This window comes from Cetorhinus maximus, chromosome 26, assembly GCF_964194155.1.
Source record: "Cetorhinus maximus chromosome 26, sCetMax3.hap1.1, whole genome shotgun sequence".
In the NCBI taxonomy this organism is placed as follows: Eukaryota; Metazoa; Chordata; class Chondrichthyes; order Lamniformes; family Cetorhinidae; genus Cetorhinus; species Cetorhinus maximus.
In genome coordinates, this window is record NC_135904.1 from 12071821 (window position 1) to 12091928 (window position 20108).

The window sequence follows — 20108 nt, forward strand, 5'->3', positions numbered from 1 at the left end:
TAGACTAGTCAGTTTCTTAGTAAATGTAATTCTATTTTTTTTTTGAAGAAAAAAATGTTTCAAAACCAGGTCTTCTAGTACCAGTGCGCCGAAGAAAATGGGCCCAAGTTGAGCCTCCCTAAACCAGACCTGGGAGTGTGGCCAGTTTTGTAGGCGGGGCCTGATCCGGCGAATTGAATCTTAAACCAACTTAAAATTCCTGGAAAGCATGAACCGAAGTGGTTTTGTGGGTAACCCTCATTTAAATTTCCGCCATCTTTTGGGCTGATTTTACCTCACAGAAACTCCACCCTCAAATGTTGAGGCTCTTGTGCTGTTCCTCTATGCGAATATAGTTTTATTCCAAACTCCCACGAGTCTCCGTTTGGGGATTTGGCTTTTCAGTCAACCAAATTGATTGGTTGCCAGTGGCTTGTTGGAATTGAGAGGAAGAAAATTAATTGTCTAAAACTGAACAATTGCGCAAAGAAATCTGAATCTTGCTTCCAGAAGTCTTTTTAAGTCTGTTAGCAGTGAAGCAATTGAAGGGCATATTGAGGTTTATTTTCAGTAGTAATTTTATTTACTTAGAGAATCTTAGCTCTATTGTTGCAGATAAACTTTCAGAACCCATCCAGTTACGTATAATGCACTTATGTATTTTTTGCATGATTTTGAGATTCGCCAAGATGTGCAACCTGTATTCTGTTACAATTCACTTTCTATATTTCAGAGGTGACTCCTGAACTGAAGAAATCGCTACTGAAGGTCTTGACTTTTCTCAAAGATGCTGCTGAGAGCTACTCAAAGGTAGTTGTCTTGATATTTAGAGTTCAAATTGTAAACTATACACATGTTATACATTCAATACAACCTATGATTACAAAAATTATGATGAATACTTGCACGTATATAAGCGCCCTGTCATACTGGGTTACACTATGAGAAGTTCTTGATGTGCAGAAACTCTGTAGGCAAACCCAATAACTGTTTACCAAGCACCAATGAGATGAATAACCAATTTGTGGTATTTAGTGAGGGAGGAATGTTGGCCAGGACAGCAGGCGAGCAACCTTTTTCAAATAATGCAGGGGGTTCCATAATGTTCATCTGAGCAGGTAGGAGGTGGGTCCTTGATTTAATGTTTCATTCAAGCATGGGAAACTCCATTGCTATTAAATTGTGTAGTAAACCACATCACAATGATTTCCATACCTGAGGATTTAAGGAGACATAAAAGAGATTGTGTCTGCTATTTGCCATATGGTCATAGTATCTGTCATTTCCTGGCTGTTCAGTACTGGAAATGATGGTGAACACCATTGTTTAAGTCTGGAGATTGGGTTCGTTTGGGCAAACTTTTCCCAGGTCAGTTTAAAGTTCCTGTTGGTACTTGAGGAGAATCATTGTGCATTTCATTTTTGAAAAACACTAAGGGTTCCTGCGTGTACAAAGTGCCGTGCATCTTCCATCAAGAGCTTCAACTCCAGCCATCTTCTTATGCTTGGATTTTATAGAAATCCTCAACTTGGTCAGTTTTTTTTCCCTCTAATTCAATGCAATGGGATTTTGTTGCACATGTTTCACGTTTTGTAACAACAACAACTTGAATTTCATCTCAAGGCTTCACAGGAGTGTCACGACTCGCTGGGGATAGTGCGCTGTAATATCAGCCCCACTGTTCCCTGAGCCGCGACAAATGTGAAAAGTTTGACCAAACCACCAGATTGCCCCAATTCTACCTAACTGTTTAATTTAGGTTAACAGAATACGAGCACCAGGTTTGTAAACTTAATAAGTAAATAACTGATAATTGAATATAAACTGTCATTAACTAGTGGCAAAAGAAATATGAACTGCTAATTTCTAACTCTATAACCTAAACTCTACCCCTTCTTAAATCCCAAGACACACACATACAAGACACACAAAAAAACACATGGATTTTAAGGGTGGGACCAAACTGCTCAATAGCACCAATTCTGGAGTACAGGGTTCAATGGGTTGATTTTGATCGATGTCTTCCATATTCCTTTCAGTTCTTGTTGGTGACACGAGGTGGTCTTCCAGCACTTTCAGTATTTAGTTCACTGGTTGAGCACTTGCCTTTCAATGTCTCTAACAGTGATTTTCCCCTATGCCTCTTGACGGGGTTTTTCAGAGAGAGAGAGCAGGTTATAGAGATATGAGGAGAAAAAGCCAGCTAGCTATTATTGTGGAATTACTGGAATCTTCCCCACACAGGAGAAAGAGATTTTAGGTCTTGTTCCTTTCAGGCTCCAAGCTTTTTCTGCTGCACTGCCCTCACACAAAACCTGGTCAGGAGCCAATTAAAATGTTGTTGCCAGGCAGCTCCCTTGGCCCAGGACTCCTTTCTGGCACCATCCTGTCTTGCATAGCGCACCCTGTTCTAGGACTGCAACATTGTACATATCTCTCATCCTGTTCAAGTGGACATATCTTTCAAACTGCAGCCATTGTAATTTTAATCCACAGTCCAACAGAAAATAAAAAGATATGTTCCTTGATAACACAGGAGTGTTATCAAACAAAACGTAACTCTGAACCATGTAGGGAGATATTAGAAATAGTTTTAAGGAATGTTTTTATAGGAGGTTAGAGAGGTCGTGATATTTAGGGAGGGAATTGCAGAGGTTGGGGACCAGGCAGCTTGGCTGCTAGTGACACGGTGATGAAAATGGGGCTTTGAATTTTATCAGTGCTTTGGGGTGGGCTGGGAGATGAGAAGGCTGGCAAAATGGTGTGAGAAGGCAAGGGTGACATGCCCATTGTCTTGCTGCCGCCATGCCTTTTTTCCAGCAGTGGGAAAGGTATAGACAGCCCACCTGCCCGGAACACAATTGAGCCACTTTAGTGGCCAGTAAAGGTCTCTTCCCGCTTCTGCTGGCATGTTACCAGTGTTTAGGGGCCCCCGCTGCATGAGGTGACTGCCAGGTAAACCCTGGTGGGTCCCTGGCACAGTGGAGGGGTACTCCTTCTTGAGCTATCTTTGTCCATGCTGGGACCCCCCCCCAGCAGCAATGGCTGCCTCCTTGGCAATAGCACCACCTGCCCTCAGGCAGTCAAGACAAAAAGCAGGGTTAGTGGAACTTGTCATGTAATATGCCACTTACAGCATCCCCATGTATATGTAGATCTATTTTAAAAGAAATAACCCAAATGTTTCAAATGGCCAGAAAATTTAGGTTGAAGTTAGACCATTGTGAGGGGATACAGTATGTTTCATGATAGCAGTAACTATTCTTCACCCCATTCTAGTTGATGAATGTCCCCTACAGTGCATTAACCCACAGTAGACAGAGGTGCAGATGTGAAAACAGTGACTATATCACCCTTCAAAAGTACTTCATAGGCTTTGGAATATCTGAGGTCATGAAATATGCTATATAAACGCAAGCTGTTTTTATATGGATGCACAAATCCACAAAGAAATGCAGAGATCCATCCTTCGGAAAGAAAAGTATTAATTCTTTATTGTGCTTGGTAGATTCAAATTTGCTAATTCAGGCTCTATCCCCAAACAGCCCCACCCTATTTCTGCAGAAATTGTCATGGTGCAAGCCTGTAGCTGTCATAGGAAATTATATGATCCGAGATTTAATTTAGAGATTTCCAAAGCAAGTGATTCATGTAATTGTAATGCTCGATAATCTGCAAACTTGTCTCTGTTTGAACTCTCTGAAGACACAAGCGACATTAAGTCTGACATTTGGAACAATTGTGTAATATGAATTTCCAGTCTTGCATGGTATACTCCTTGGATCACTTATCATTCAGAAACAGACTGTTATATTATCTTTCTGATAAGTGTCTCAGCCTAGTGAATTAAAAACAAGTCTCTGACTCTTCACTCTTTTACAACCAGCAGCTCTCCACAAGCCTGTAATACTGTCAAGAAATATAAAGAAAAACTTGCATTCATATGGTGCTGTTCACAACCTCAGGACATCCCAAAGCACTATACCTCCAGCCCAGTACTTGAGTGCTGTTGTAATGTACGTGTTGGTTGAAGGATAACTATTGGCCAGGACACGGGGGAGAACTCCTCTTCGAAATAGCATTGTGTAGGATCTTTTACACCACCAGAGAGAGTAGGTGGGATGTTGGTTTAATATCTCATTTGAAATACATAGAACCTCAAATACGATTGCAATTGGGTTCAGAGATTGTCCGCTGTGAATGCTTTCGTTTTGTTCTGACTGCAGCAGACTAGGCATGACTCCCGTAGCTAACTTTCCAACAGGCAGGTTTGCCTTGATCAGAATTCCTTTTGTTAATAAGTGAAATTATTTCTTAGGAGGGCTCTTTTGTTTATCAAATAACTTGGGAGGCACCAAAAAATGACTCCATTTGTTGCTAATGCCGTGCATGCTCAGTTCTCGTGGTTTATTCTGTCACGTCATTGTAAGCGACAGAGCAGGCAGCAGCCAGGAGCAGGGGATGCTTATCAAACAGTTAGTGGAGTGGCAGGGCAGTATTTTACAACTTCTTCCTTAACTAGTATTCCTCATCTCTCCCCCGCCACCCCCGAATCTACTGGAGACTGAACTTGCCCAGAGTTACATAAAATGTTTTAATAGCCCATTAGTGGCGCTCTCAAAACATTTAAAATCTAATGATGGAAAGGGAGATGTGTGTACAGATGTAAGTGCACAATTCAGAGTTCTCTCCGTGATTCTGAAAACTGGATTGGCAGCAGGGCAATAAAATCAGGTTGTGCCAGGTCAGAATCAACTCTGCAATTAAGGTCACAGACTATTAGATGCCACATAAACACAGGCAATGACTGGGGAGGGATACGCGTATATCCCCTGGCCTGAATTTTCCAGCCCCTCACGCCGACGGGATCTTCTGGTCCTGCCGATGTGAACACAGATTTCAAGGGAACCCAACGTGGGGGTGAGCTGGAAAATTCTGGTCGCTGTGTCTGGGGCAGCATCTTTAAATGAATAATTCCCAGCTGCTGCTTCTCAGAGGGTTCCATTGTTCACCTGCGCAATGTCATTGGCTTACCGTGGTCATATAAATAAAAGCTATACTCCCTTCAAATAATGAGATCTTAAAAGGTTAAATAAACACAGCACAGCACAGCGGAGTGACATCATTGGTTTTCTGCACATGCACGGACCAGTGTACATGCGCAGACTGGTACCAGTGGACATCTTGCATTGGCAGGAGGCACAATGGAGAAAAATACTAGCTGGTTTAATGGAGTCTTGCTTTGCCTCTATGGTGAAAGTGCAGAAAGATACCAGAGTAGTTAGGAGGCGTGAAACAGTTTCAGCAACTTCCATTTTCATGATATTGTAAGAATAGCAAAAAGGTTCAGCATAGGGAGTATGAGGAGCTAGGCATGAAATTAAAAAGCAGAACCTCAAAGGTAATAATCTCTATTATTATCTAAACTATATACAAATTGGCATGGGGTAAATAAGATTAGAGAGATGAATGCGTGGCTCAAAGACTGGTGTGGGAGAAGTGGGTTCTGGCTCATGGTACACTGGCACCGATACTGGGGAAAGTGAGGGCTGTACTGTTAGGACAGCCTTCATCTGAACCGTCCTGGGACCAGTGTTCCAGCGAATTGTATAACTGGGGAAGTAGAGAGGGCTTTAAACTAAATAATGGGGAGGGGATCATGTAGGGGAAGATTGAGTAAATTAAAAGGAAATGACAAGGCAATAGATCAAGGTAGCAATAGAGGCAATCACAGAATCTTTACAGTGCAGGAGGCCATTCAGCCCATCGAGTCTCCACTGGCTCGCTGAAAGACCATTCTACCTAGTCCCACTCCCCTGCCTTATCCCCATAACCTTGCACATTTTCTTTTCAGGCAGCAATCTAATTCCCTTTTGAGTACCTCGATCGAACCTGCCTCCACCACCCTTCCAGGAAGTTCGTTCCAGACTCCAACTGCCCTCTGGGTGAAAATTTTTTCCTCTCATCACTTTTACTCCTTTTGCCAATTATTTTGAATCTGTGCCCTCAAGTTCTTGATGCTCCCTTGAATGGGAACAGTTTCTCACTATTTACTCCATCCATACCCCACAGGATCTTGAATGCCTCCATCAAGTCTCCTCTCGGCCGCCTTTTCTCCAAGGAAACGGTCCCAACATCTCCAATCTATCCTCATAGCTACAGTTCTTTATCCCTCATTCTTGTGAATCTCCTCTGTATTCTCCAATGCCTTCATATCCTTCAAGTATGGTGCCCAGAACTGGATGCAGTACTGCAGATGAGGCCTAACTATTTTATACAAATTCAACGTGACCTTCTTACTCTTGTATTCAATGCCCCTATTAATAAAACCTATATGCTTTATTAACTGTGCTCTCAACATGCCCTGCCATCTTCAATGACCTATCTACATATATACTAAGGTCCCTCTGTTCCTGCACCTCCTTCAGAGTTTCTCCCTTTATTTTATACCGTGTCTCCATATCCTTCCTGCCAAAATGAATCACCTCACACTTCTCTGCATTGAACTTCATCTGCCACTTGTCTGCTCAGTCCACCAACATGTCTGTCCTTTTGAAGTTCATGACTATTCACATCACAGTTGACAACATTTCCAATCTTCGTATCATCTGCAAATTTTTAAATCATGCCCTGCACACCACAGTCTAGGTCATCAGGAAGAGCAAGGGTCTCAACACTGACCCTTGGGGAACTCCACCAAACCTTCCTCCAATTTGAAAAACAACCATTTATCACTACTGTTTTGTGTCACTCAGCCAATTTCTTATCCAAGTGCCTACTTTCCCTTTTATTCCTTGAGCTAGAATTTTGCTCACCAGTCTGTTGTGTGGCACTGTATCAAATGCCTTTTGAAAATCCATAGACACCACATTATCAGCGTTTTCCTTATCAACCTTCCCTGTTATCTCTTTAAAAAAACTCCTAGCAAGTTGGTTAAACATGATTTTCCCTTGATGAATCCATGCTGGCTTTCCTTAATTATCCTGCACTTGCCCAAGTGACTATTGATTTTTGTTCCAAACTATAGTTTCCAGAAGTTTCCCTACCACTGAATTCAAACTGACTGGTCTGTAGTTACCGGCTTTATCCTTTGCACCCCTTTTTGAACAAAGGTGTAACATTCCCAATTCACCAGTCTTCTTGCACCACCCCTGTGTTTAAGGAAGACTGGAAGATTATCACTAGTGCCTCTGCAATTTCCACTCTCACTTCCCTCAGTACTGTTGGATGCATCTCATCTGGTCCTGGTCCTTATCTATTTTAAGTAAAGATAACCTTTCTAACACCACCTGTCTCAATTGTAAATTCTTCGAGTGTACCAGTTACCTCCTGTCTCACCTTGGCCTGGGTAGCATCCTCTTCCTTTGTAAAGACAGATGCAAAGTACTCGTTTAATACCCCTGCTATTTCTCCTGCCTCCATTTGCAAGTTCCCTTTTTTATCCCTGATCAGCCCTACTCTTTCCTTTACTACCTTTTTATTATTTATATGCTTATAGGAGACCTTGGGATTCCCTTTTCTGTTCTCTGCCAGTCTCTCTTTTCATGCTCTCTCCTTGCTTTTCTTATCAGTTTTTTTCACTTCCCCTCTAGTCTTTCTGTCTTCAGCCTGATTCTCCATTGTATTTTCTAGCTGACATCTGTCGTACGTGCTCTACTTCCTTTTCAGCTTCACCTCTAGCTCTCGTCATCCAGGGCGCTCTGGACTTTCCCCTTTAAGGGAATATACCTTGACATTGCCTGTAATACTGTTTCTTTGAAGGTGGCCCATTGTTCAGCCACTGTCTGTTCTGCCAACCTTTGATTCCAACTCACTTGACTCGGATGCATTCTCATCCCATTGAAATTGGCTTTCACCCAATTAATTATCCCTGCTCTGGATTGCTCCTTGTCCTTTTCCGTGGCTAACCTAACCCTTATGACACAATGGTCACTGTCTCCTAAATGCTCTCCCACTGATATTTGATCCACTTGGGCCAACTCATTCCCCAGAACCAGGTCCAACAGTGCCTGCCCTCTCGTTTCAACCGGAAACATGCTGCAGCAGAAAATGATCTTAACGCATTCCAGGAACTCTCGCCCCTCTAGACCCTTTGCATTATTCCTATCCCAGTGTATATTTGCATAATTGACACCCCCACAATAATTAATCTATAATTCTTGCACTTCTGTAATTTCTTTGCAAATTTGTTTCTCTGCATCTCTTCCACTAGTTGGTGGCCTGTATACTACACCAATGAATGTTATTGCATCTTTTTCATTCCTTACCTTTAGCCAGAGAAATTCTTTCCTTGACCCCTCCGGAATATCTTCTCTCTCCAGTCCATCTTTAATCAATACTGCCACTCCCCTTTCTTCTTTCCTGTCTCTCCTAACCACCTTATACTCAGGAATATTTTACGCCCAGACCTGCCCTTCTTTGAGCCAGCTCTCTGTTATAGTAATAATATCAGAATTCTATTTGTCAACCTGTGCCTGTAGTTCACCAATCTTATTAACCACACTCCGTACATTCACATACATGCACATTAGCCCAGATTTAGGCTTTTTTACTTTTCCTCCGACACCCCACTCCCCAGCGCTCCTTATCCTGACCCCATCTATTGACTTACTATTGCCTACTCCCAATTCTATCAAACTCTCCAAGTATTCTATTTACCTTGATACTACTCTGTGATATATCCTCCTTGTCAGTTAATACTTCTCTACTTCCCACTGCCAGTTTTTCTCCTCTCTATTCTGAATTTCCCCTCAGGTTCCCATCCCCTTGCCAATCTAGTTTAAACCCTCTCCAACAGCACTAGCAAACTCCTCGTGAGGACATTAGTCCCAGTCCTGTTAAGGTGAAACCTATCCTTCTTGCACAGGTCCCACCTGCCCCAGAACTGGTCCCAATGCCTCAGAAATCTAAAGCCCTCCCTCCTTCTCCATACATGTGTTAAACTGCTCAATCTTCCTATTCTTATGGTCACTAGCACATGGCACTGACTAATCCTGAGATTACTGCTCTTGAGGTCCTGCTTTTGAATTCCCTTCCTAACTCCCTAAAATCTACTTTCAGGACTTCATCCCCACCTATGCCATTGGTCTCGATGTGGACCATGACCTCTGGCTGCTCACCGTCCCCCCAAAAGAATGTCCTGTAGCCAGTCTGTGACATCCTTGACCCTGGCACCAGGGAGGCAACAAACCACCTTGCAGTCACATCTACGGCTACAGAAACACCTGTCTGCTCCCCTAACTATGGAATCCCCTTCCACTAAAGCTCTTCCACACTTCCTCCTCCCCTCCTGTGCAGTTGAGTCAACCGAGGTGCCATAAACTTGGCTCTTGCTATAGTCCTCTGAAGAACCAGTATCCAAAATGGAAAAGCAGTTGGAGATCGAGAGCGCCTCAGGAGACTCCTGCACTACCTGCATGTTTCTCTGGGGAGGCGATGGCATAGTGGTATTGTCACTGCAGTGAAACCCAGAGTAATGCTCTGGGAGCCCTGGATCGAATCCCACCATGGCAGAGGGCAGAATTTGAATTTAGTAAAAATCTGAAATTAAATGTCCAATGATGACCATGAAACCATTGTCAGTTGTTGTAAAAACCCATCTGGTTCACTAATGTGCTTTAGGGAAGGAAATCTGCCATCCTTACCTGGTCTGGCCTACATGCGACTCCAGACCCACAGCTATATGAGTGTTGAAAGAGGTGGCTGTGGAGATAGTGGATGCATTGGTGATCATCTTTCAAAATTCTATAGACTCTGGAATGGTTCCTGCAGATTGGAAGGTGGAAAATGTAATCCCACTATTTAAGAAAGGAGGGAGAGAGAAAACTGGGAACTACAGACCTGTTAGCCTAACATTAGTTGTCGGGAAAATTCTAGAATCTATAATAAAGGATGTGATAACAGGACATTTAAATAATGGTAGGATTGGGCAGAGTCAGTATGGATTTATGAAAGGGAAATCATGTTTAACAAACCTGTTGGAGTTTTTTGAGGATGTAACTAACAGAATAGATAAGGGGGAACTGGTGGATGTGATATATTTAGATGTTCAGAAAGCTTTTAATAAGATTCCACACAAGGTTAGGAAACAAGATTAGGGCACATGGAATTGGGGTCAATACACTGGCATGGATTGAAACAAAAGTAGGAATAAACAGGTCATTCTTGGGTCAGCAGGCTGACTAGTGGGGTACTGCAAGGATTAGTGTTTGGATCCCAGCTATTCACAATCTATATCAATGATTTGGATATGAGGATTAAATGTAGTATTTCCACGCTTGCAGATGACACAAAATTAGGTGCAAGTGTGAGTTGTGAAGAGGATGCAAAGATGCTTCGAGGGGATTTGGAGAGGCTACACGAACGGCCAAAAATTTGGCAAAAGGAATCCAGTGTGGAGAAATGCTGAGTTATCCACTTTGATGGGAAAAATAGAAATGCAAAGTATTTCTTAAATGGTGAAAGGCTGGGAAGTGTTGAACTTCAAAGGGACTTGGGTGTCCTTGTTCATGAATCACTATAAACTAAGATGCAGGTACAGCAAACAATAAGAAGGCAAGTGGTATGTTGGCCTTTATTGCAAGAGGATTTGAGTATAGGAGTAAAGATGTCTTACTGCAATTAAATAGAACCTTGGTGAATCTGCACCTGGAGTGTTGTGTACAGTTTTGGTCTGCTTACCTAAGGAAAGATATACTTGCCATAGAGGGAGTGCAACAAAGATTCACAAAATAATCCCTGGGATGGAGGGATTGTCCTATGATGAAAGATTAAATAGACTGACCTTTTATTCTCTGGAGTTTTGAAGAATGAGAGGTGACCTCATTCAGACATACAGAATTCTTACAGGGCTCAACAGGGTAGATACAGGAAGGATGTTTCCCTTGGCTGGGGGTCGAGAACCAGAGGACAGTCTCAGAATAAGGGGAAGGCCATTTAGGACTGAGATGAGGGCTTCCTTTGCTAAGAGGGTGGTTATTCTTTGGAATTCTCTGCCCCAGAGGGCTGTGGAGGCTCAATAGATTTCTACATATTAAAAACAACAAAGGGATACAGGGATAGTGCAGGAAAACAGTGTTGAAGTAGATCAGCCATGATCTCATGAATGGTGGAGCGGGCTTGAAGGGCTGAATGGCCTCCTGCTCCTATTTCTTATGTTCCCTTCACTTGGGGAAATAATTATTCTAAAAATGTCTTTGATGCCAACCATCAAATTTACTTCTGTACTTTTATTCTTCTATTAACAAGCTGTGGTGCATCAGAGATCTCATTTCATTGAAGGCACACGCACACAATTTCTAAGCGTAGATGGTTGGAACCCCTTGTCTGTTTCTCTAGTTATAGATCTCTAGAAATTCTTCTCCCATAGTTTTACATGATCTGCATTGAAGCTCGCTGTCTCCTGTGGCTACTTTATTTTCTTGCTGGCTAGAACAGCTTGTCTGTGTGCATGAAAACACACATCTCGTATATTAATGTCATTTCAGAAGCAGATGGCTCATTAGGAGACAAACTAATAAGTATTGGACGCAAAGTTCATCCAGAAATAGAAGCAATTCACATGGATCATTGGCTTCGATCTTCCAGATTTGTATTTATTTTGTGCACTATTGCACTAGGCTTAAAAGGGTGACCAGTTGTGGAAGCTGGCTTAACAGAATCAACCTCTACAACCACTCAGCTCTGCTTTGTCCTGAGGTGACACATGTCCTGAAACTGGTGCCTTATGTATTTCCTTGGTCCCTCTGACATGACTTTTCAGGCTTGTCATTAGGATTTAGTGGGTTTTCCTTCACTAAACCCATCTCTCCAGCTCTAGGCTCCTCCTCAAAAAAAGCCTTTGAGCTATTCAGATGTCTCTTTGGCTCAGTGTCTTTCTTTTGTCAAATTAAGTTTGGGGAAGATGAGAATTTTTTTGCATGCAACCTGTTTTTTATGATCTGGAATGTGCAGTATGTAAGGGTGATGGAAACCAATTTAGTTTTAGCTTTCAAAAGGAATTTGGGGGATCTGGCAAGTGACAGTGCTGTTAATAAGTGAAAATGAGTAGAGGAATTGTTTTGCTGTTGTGCCCCAGCACCCTGTTCCCAGGTTACTTTGTCCATAAAGCCACCTTGCAATTCATTGGAAATATGGGCCTATCTACTGAAATGATCATTTGCACTGGGCATGTGGAAAGTGCTCAAATCAAAAACTTGATAGCTGCTGCCCATTTCTGTTAAAAAGACACTAAAGGTCCTGTAGCTTGGCTTAGCACAAGTCCAGACAGCTGAGCATGATGGTTTCTAACAAGAGAGAATTTCCCAAATTAAGTAACTCCTAGTTTATGGGTTTAAAGTTTATCATGTTAAGTAGGTACTGAGTTTGATGAGATTTTAAATACTTGTTAACCTTCCTCTTTCTAGGACTCATGTATCCGACGTGCCTCTCAATGTGTGAAACTAGCCAAACTGGTGACTCTCCAGCTCCACTTTCTAAACAACAATCAGGATGTGCAGTTAGTCAATCTGCAGAGAAATGACCTGATGCCTTGTATCCTCTCTTTGCCAAGGTTCTATCAGGTACTTTGAGGAAATAGTTATATGTTTAAAAATACCTGCAGTTATTACAATCGATCTGTCTCACTTCAGTTACAAATCTGAGTATGGCTGCACTTGATGGTTATTTGTTAATGGATCTGAATAGTTGCTTTTTTAACCCTTCCAAGTTTTCACCCAGACGATCTATGATTTAATCCTCAGACGTTTAAGTTCCGATCCCCAGGTTCCAGTTGGTATTCTGAACTTGGCTGTCCTGGAACCTGAGTGAGCAATGGGTTAATGCACTTTTGTAATGTCACCTTCAAACCCTTTGCAGACTAACAAATGGCAGTCCCATTTCTCTGTAAATCCACAACATAAAACTGCAGCAAATTGTATCTTGCTCAAAGCCACAAACATGACTGATGTGGGGAAGTTGCAATGATGCACAGATGTGAAGGGACATTCTAAAGTGCCTACTGGGTTCATCCCCACTGACTCATGGAATATTGGATGCATTAAGTAAAAAAAAACTCTTGTTCAGTGCTGCCATTCCCTCCTTCCCCTAAGTACAAAATTTACAAACTTATAAAAACAGAAATATTGGGCCAGATGAATATGTTCAGTTGTTCTGGCAGAGATGTTGAATGTCCCCTGATTTCCTGTCACCTAGCCACAAAACTAACAGAAGCACAGCTAATGTCCTGTAGCCACAGAGTGGCATTGACAGCAGACAACATTGAGTCTCTAAAGGGAGGAAATAAAAACACACAATGCCTGCTGCATAATTGGAACAGATGTGATTGAGAAACTGGGAGAATGGAATGGAATGGAACCTGTACAGGAGGCAGGGTGAGGAAGTGTAGTTGAGGAATGCCTCTATTCAACCCCCGAGCTTCCAATTGCTTGCCATTTTAATTCACCACTTTGATCTCAGCCTGCTGCAGTGTTCCAGTGAAGCTCAGCCCAAGCTTAAGGAAAGCACCTCACTTTCTGATGAGGCACTTTTACAGCCTTCAGGACTTGACATTAAGTTCAATCTTCCAGACCATGTACTCTGTTCCCCATTTTGAGTCATTCTGCCACTCAGACTCTGGACAAATGTTTTGTTTCTATGCTACAACCATTACAAAACCTTTTTCTTCTGTTTCATGACATCTAAGACATTTAATCTCTCCCACCCTCCTTTCAACAGTATAAAACCCATCACGTTTCTACCCTCCTTCAGTTCTGAAGTGTCATATTTGACTCTGTAAACTCTGTTTCTTTCCACAGATTTGGAGTAATAGTTGTAACTCTAAAGGCACTGATTCCAGTTTTATTCATATATATTGAGAATAAACCATACCCGATTACTATTATGGGAATCCACAATAGCTTTTATTTCCTAGTAAAATTGTGACTTCGCCACTCGTAATTCACAAATCTGCAGCTACAGACATAAGTAGTTAATCCCTATGAACCAAAATGAAGATTAGCCATGAACGTATTAAATGGTAGAGCATGGTTAATGGCTATATGGTCTACTTTCCTACTTATGAATCCCCAGTGACTGCTTTTCCTGGTTTCCAGACTGATGGGTGGGATCTCTATCATTTGAGAAGACAGATCAGCCACTTTTCACAACAGGCTAAAATCATTAAACCAGTTTATTCACAAATATACATTTGAAATATTAGCAGTATAAGGCAAGATACCGGAAGTGATCCAGTATGCAAGTCTGAAGTCATTTCTTAGTGGGTCAGATTTATTACTGATGAATGTTTTCCATTCAACTCATGACAGTGAAATTGATTGTCAATCTCTCTCCTTTTCCTCCTTTGCAGGCTGCCATAGTTGCAGAGGCATATGACTTTGTACCTGATTGGGCAGAGATGTTGTATGAACATGTTATTGTTCATGGTGAGTTTGCCTACCTGGAGGAGTTCAAGCAACAGCATCGCCTACAGCACAGTCTGTTTGAAGAGGTTTCAAAAAAGTGAGTATAGGCTTACAGCTCCTGCTCAGACTTCACCCTACAGAATGCCTCCATGGCATGGGGATTATTTAGTGATACTTAATGCTGAGGTTTAAAAACGAGGCAAAATAAAATCAATAGGTGAATCTCCTACAGCTGATTTTTATGCAGCTTCAGAGAATATCGTGGCAAGCATGATGGAAATTCTCAGAATTTGGCTGGGTGGTCGTGAGACTAAACCAGGGTGCTCAACTCCTGGCAAAAAATTTAAGGGACACTTTGGCAGGGAGAGGAGTTGCATGAGTGGATTTTAAAGAAAAAGCTTCAGAACTGGGGTGTCTCAATGTTATGCACACAACTGCATTAGGCAAAGCTAAAACATGGAGGCCTTGGGAAATAAGTTAAGGGGGGGTGGTATCAATACATCAAATTGCACAAATGGACATCATTGTGATGCATACTTTTTTTTAAAAAACATTTCCAGGTTTAAACAACACAAGGGGGATGCTGCTGCAAGTCAGAACCTGAAGAGGTTACTGCAGTACTGCGAGGACATCTACCTGTTTTACAAACTGGCTTATGAGCACAACTTCACTGATATAGCAAACAAGCTCCTTAAAGAACCTCAAACAAGCTGCTACCTGAATGACATGATCGCCAGTTAGCTGTTGGTACTCAGTTTTCAGCAGTGACAAATATTTTTTAATGCAATCTGAACAAATGTTATATATATATATTGTAAATAAAAGTAATTGTGTAAATAGCTTCACACTAGTAAAACAATTATGGCACAGACTAAAAACTAACCCTGTGTACTCCTGAATCCCAGTCTGCTACCAACCAGTGTATAGAAGGTACTTCCTGGAGAGAGTTGGGCAGATCGTTGTGTAGGACAGGGGTTTTCCATCACACCAATACTTGCAGTACTGGAGCAAAAATCTATGGGACAGGATTGGACTTTGTGATGTGCAAATCACAAACTGTACCATAACATCTCAGAATTGAAATGTCACCAATTCATATTCGTGGAATTCTCATCAGCAAAGCACATGGTTTTAGATTGGCTTGTATCCATTCATTCAGAAGTAGAACTTCAAACCCAACCACAACTCCCTGCTGGTGAGAAAACTTTGCACTGAATTGAAGATGGGTATCTAGGTGTTTTAAAACACCACTTCTGGTTAGATGGATCAGTTAATTATTCTGTGCTGGTATTATCCACAAAACAATAATTACCTGTCTCCAGCCCTTGTTAGCATTCTGCATATCATGCTTTGTGTTTTTAAAAAAACATTATGGATAATAAATATGTAACTTCATGAAGCAGTTTGTATAATTGGTCTGTAATTTCCTATGCTTAGCACCATATATCACAGCTGGCCAGGGTCTGGATAATAAAGGCACAAGGGGTGAGATGATAGAGACTGAACATCAAGGTTTGAATTAACCAAGTTTCAGCACAAGGCTTGTAAAATTCCGAGATGGAACTCCATCCTACTGGAGTTGAATCTTTGTACAATTTAATAACCTTTATGCCAGTTGCAACCCTCCTGCTACAGTTCACAGGATCTGTTGGGGAATTAAACGGTCATCAAATTACTTGTGTACAATCAAAAACGGTGATTGAAACTTCAGACAGGACCATTGTTTGTGTTTGACCTAGTCAGAATTTGGGAAAAACCACATGGGTAGGTCTGCACCTTTACACAACCAAGTTAGTTTCTATATAGAGGAAAGACAATGCAGAAAATAATTACATTATATTCATTTATTGTCTTAAAACATGGCAAGTGTCCAATTATGTTTACATTAGCCTTCCCAATGGCAACAGATGAGATGCAAAAATAAGTTACTCATCTGTTGTGAGAAACTATTTTGTATAATAAATATGAATTTACTTGGAGAGGGAAAGATATATATTTAATACAAGTACCAGTCCCATTACCTGTTTGTGCTCGCAAGACTGCAGAGTGCCACTGTCTAATTAACACAATGCAACAGGATGGCAAAAATAATGCGTATTCCAAGGAATTAATTGGGTTGCAACCACACCTCATGATCAATGTAGAATCTGTGTAAAGTGCAGCATTTACTGTACTGATGCCAATTTATATGTTCTTCTAAATCATTTATAAAGGACTGTCCTGTAGTAAAAAGCACAAGCCTTTTAAGTATGTTCAGGAGACTTTTTTATCCTCCTGAACCAACCAACCAAAAAACAGTGGGATAAGTAAATAAAAAGGCCACAAAATTCCCTTTTCACTCTAGCAGATTTTTCTTGAATAGATTCTGCGCTTTTGTTCCATTAGTACAAGTTGCTGCCTTCAGGAGAAAGAATGTAATTCTTCACTCCCATCCAGTGAAATTCTGTTAATAAGCAGCAATAGCCATCACTCCCCACTGAACCAAGGGAGGTGAGTGTCAGCCAACTCAACTGGATTCTACCCACACCAACCATGCATGTGCAGGCACATTGCTATGGATACTGAAGCCAGTTGTGGTATCCTCTGTGATCAGTTAGATCATTTACCCCTAAAAAGACATCTTATACAGAACCTTTTTCACATCCTCAAGACATACCAAAGCACCTTACAGCCATGTGGTAACTGTTGTAATATGGAAATGCAGCAGCCAAACGGTGTGAAGTGATGTTGCTCAGGGTTGAGTACTGACCAGAACTCCCCTGCTGTTTGAATGGGATATTTTTTTTTACATCCACCTGCAGGGCAGATGGGGCCACAGTTCTGCATCTCATCAGAACGATTACATGATGGGGCAACTGAGCCATAACACAAACTGCAATTCACCAAAAAACAATCACTGAAGTGAATGTCCTCTTACATTAAACAACTCTGCTGGGTTCAAACCATGGCACTTTCAATGTACTATGTTTAAAATGTTCAACTGTGTTTGGAGATTGTTTTGAAAGAGAATAAATGGAAAGGGCACTCAGGATCCCACACGTGCAGTCACAGGGAAGTCACATGGTTGTTGCCCCAATTCTGGGACTAAGTAAATATTGAGGGCATGTTCTCTTAAGGCAGACTGACCCAGCAACCAAAAGCACAAAATCAGGATCTCTAATTAGTCCATTTTAGTTTCCAAAGAAAGGAAAAAGCAGGCAAAATTCAAGAAATTTTAAAAATAGTAATCTTACTTTGCGATTCTACAGTATCACAATAAACGTGATATTACATCAGCTCAGGTCACAATAATGATGCTGAGGCATGGATACTGCAAGACTCCATATTTTTTCAAATATATATCGCTCTCTTCCCAAACCCAACCACCTCCCCCCCACCCACCCTCCCTCCCTCCCTCCCAAATCCATGCAGGTACTTTGTCCACATAGTGCTACGCAAGTATTGTCACTGACACGTAACAATGCGCAATTATGGTACCAGCAACAAAACTTGTTGGTGTTATCATCGGCATCTGGAGTCCTAGCTGTTTCCATAACAACGCAAGGTTCTGTGCAGCTCGAGAAGAAACCAACAGCAGGAGGTTGTCTACAAAAACATGCTGGAAGAAGCCTGGGTCACTGGACATGATCACATGAAGTCGTCATATTCCTGCGTGTAACCGTAGTCATCAAGATCATCCTTCAGATTCGCCTTAAATCCACCTGCAAGCACTGGGGCCTTTTTCTTCTTTTTTCCTTTACTTTGCTATAAAAAAAAGTGTCAAAGAAATTAGAAGTCATAGTTTCTTCATGAGCAGAACTTTTACAACTTGCGTTAAACCTAGTAAACCCCCCCAAGGCACTTAAACAGGTGGGTTATCAGACAAAAATTGAGACCGTGTCAAAGTGTTGGTACCCAAAAGCTTGGTCAAAGTGGTAAGTTTTAAAGAGCAACATAAAAGGAGGAGAGGTTGAGGGAGTGAATTCCAGAGCTCAGGAACTAGTGGCTGAAAGCACGGCTGGCAATGGTGAGCGATTAAAATCAGTGGTGCATGAGGCAGATATGTAGGAATAGAGTTTCCAGAGGGTGGCAGGGCTGGAGGAGGTGACTGAGACAGGGAGGAGTGAGGCCATTAAGTGATTTCAGCATGAGGATGAGAATTTTAAATGAGGTGTTGCTGGACCAGGAGCCAATGTAGATCAGAGAGCACAGCTAGGTGAACAGGACTTGGTGTTAAAGATCCAACAGAATAATTTGGATTAACATTTTGTTATCTTTTTCTAATGACAATTTCATCTGAAGAGTGCATGCAACATGGCTATAGGAATTGGTCTGGAAAAATTATAAACTCAAAGGCACAATCTGTAGATCCCTAGCCAGCTAATTATTTGAGCATTGCAAACCAATTTTGCTCAAGGTCATGGTTGGTTTACAGGCTATTTTCAACTGAAGCACAGCAGTAGTACACAGAAAGAACAGATGTGTGCATTGAGTTCAAGCCAAAACCAAATAAATTGATCATGCCCCTTGAAACTAATGGGACAGAGCAAAGCACTCCCATATCCTAATTCGCACCAAGTCCTGTTCACCCAAACTATCTTCTGAGCTAAAGGACAGAATAACAAGAGCCCTACATGGGTTACAGAATCAGGTCCTTGTGTGGTAACCTTGTCTCAGCACAGAATATTCTCCAGCAATTTAATTACACCTTTCTTCGTTTCCCATTCCCAGAGTCACCCTGGAGCTGTATTCAGAAAGATTTAAAACATCCTTGCTTGTACACAGCAACTTTCAGATCCAAAGCAATTTACAGCTTTAACTTTTGAAGTGTAATCGCTATTGTATTTTAGGAAATAGAGCAGAAAATTTACACAAAGCAAGCTCCCACAAACAGCAACCTGATAATGATCAGACAATTTGTCCAGTGATTCTGGTTGAGGGATAAACATTGGCCAGGACACCAGCTCTTGGAAAAGGGTGGACATGGTGCTGGTTTAAATTGAATCCGAAAGATGGCACTTTTGACCGCGCAGCACTCCTTCAGTATTGCATTGGGAGTCAGCCTAGATTCTGTGTTCAAGTCCCTGCAATGGGACTAGAACCCACAATCACCTTAAGGTGGTGAGAGAGCTACCCACCGTGCCACAGATAATGTGGTTTTAATTATGCCTAAACAATGTATTGTACAAACTTAACATGATCACTTTGTCCCTGTTTTTAAAAAACACAGAAATATTCGATTTTGCTCAGTTTTGTTGTGGGGAAGGGAGAGGGGAAGAGACCCCAAGCATCTTACCTTCTCTTGTTTCAGCTTTTCGCTACACAGCGACGTCAAAGAGTTGTTCAGCTTTTTCAAATCGTCAACTTCCACTGAAAGAGAGTCACAGAGCTGAATTCCTGCTGCTATCCCAGGCTAACATAAATGGTTGCAAAACTATAGTGATGAACAACAGCATCTCAACATCACATTCAAAAATAGGATGTGGGCAATGGAACCCATCAGGCAGAACCCAATGGAGCCCGGACTGCACCCCAAACCGCAATGAGAAGTGGATTTGCATTTTCACATGCTCCCTGATAGCAGGGGGATTGTGATTGGGTTTTGACTTTGAATCTAGTCCTAGAAAGGAAGAAATACTCCAGTTTAAACCTGAGAGTTCTGCATGGAGTTGGAGTAGCCTCAAGCTGATAAGCTTCAAGTGAGAAATATTCCAATTCAACACCAACAACCTTGACCCTCAATCTCAGTTA

At 41.7% G+C, this 20108-nt stretch overlaps 2 protein-coding genes across 5 annotated transcripts in view; one reads left to right on the top strand and one right to left on the bottom strand.

Moving 5' to 3' along the window:
- Positions 1–15779, top strand: part of spg11 (SPG11 vesicle trafficking associated, spatacsin) — a 144211-nt gene extending 128432 nt beyond the window's left edge. The window contains exons 37-40 of one of the 3 annotated variants that reach the window (XM_078530107.1): positions 713–789; positions 12384–12539; positions 14324–14475; positions 14939–15779. In XM_078530107.1, coding sequence (XP_078386233.1) covers positions 713–789; positions 12384–12539; positions 14324–14475; positions 14939–15119 — 566 coding nt within the window. In that variant the 3' untranslated portion in view covers positions 15120–15779. Of the gene's footprint in view, positions 1–712; positions 790–12383; positions 12540–14323; positions 14707–14938 lie in introns of those variants that run through there. The other 2 variants (XR_013573468.1, XM_078530108.1) reach the window with 2 other exon arrangements.
- Positions 15780–16203: 424 nt separating this feature from the next.
- The window catches only part of LOC144668282 (eukaryotic translation initiation factor 3 subunit J-like), a 35374-nt gene continuing 31469 nt past the window's right edge, over positions 16204–20108 (bottom strand). For both annotated transcript variants that reach the window (XM_078530115.1, XM_078530116.1), the window contains exons 7-8: positions 19654–19727; positions 16204–18122 (exon numbers count right to left, since the gene is read on the bottom strand). In XM_078530115.1, coding sequence (XP_078386241.1) covers positions 18006–18122; positions 19654–19727 — 191 coding nt within the window. In that variant the 3' untranslated portion in view covers positions 16204–18005. The remainder of the gene's footprint in view (positions 18123–19653; positions 19728–20108) is intronic.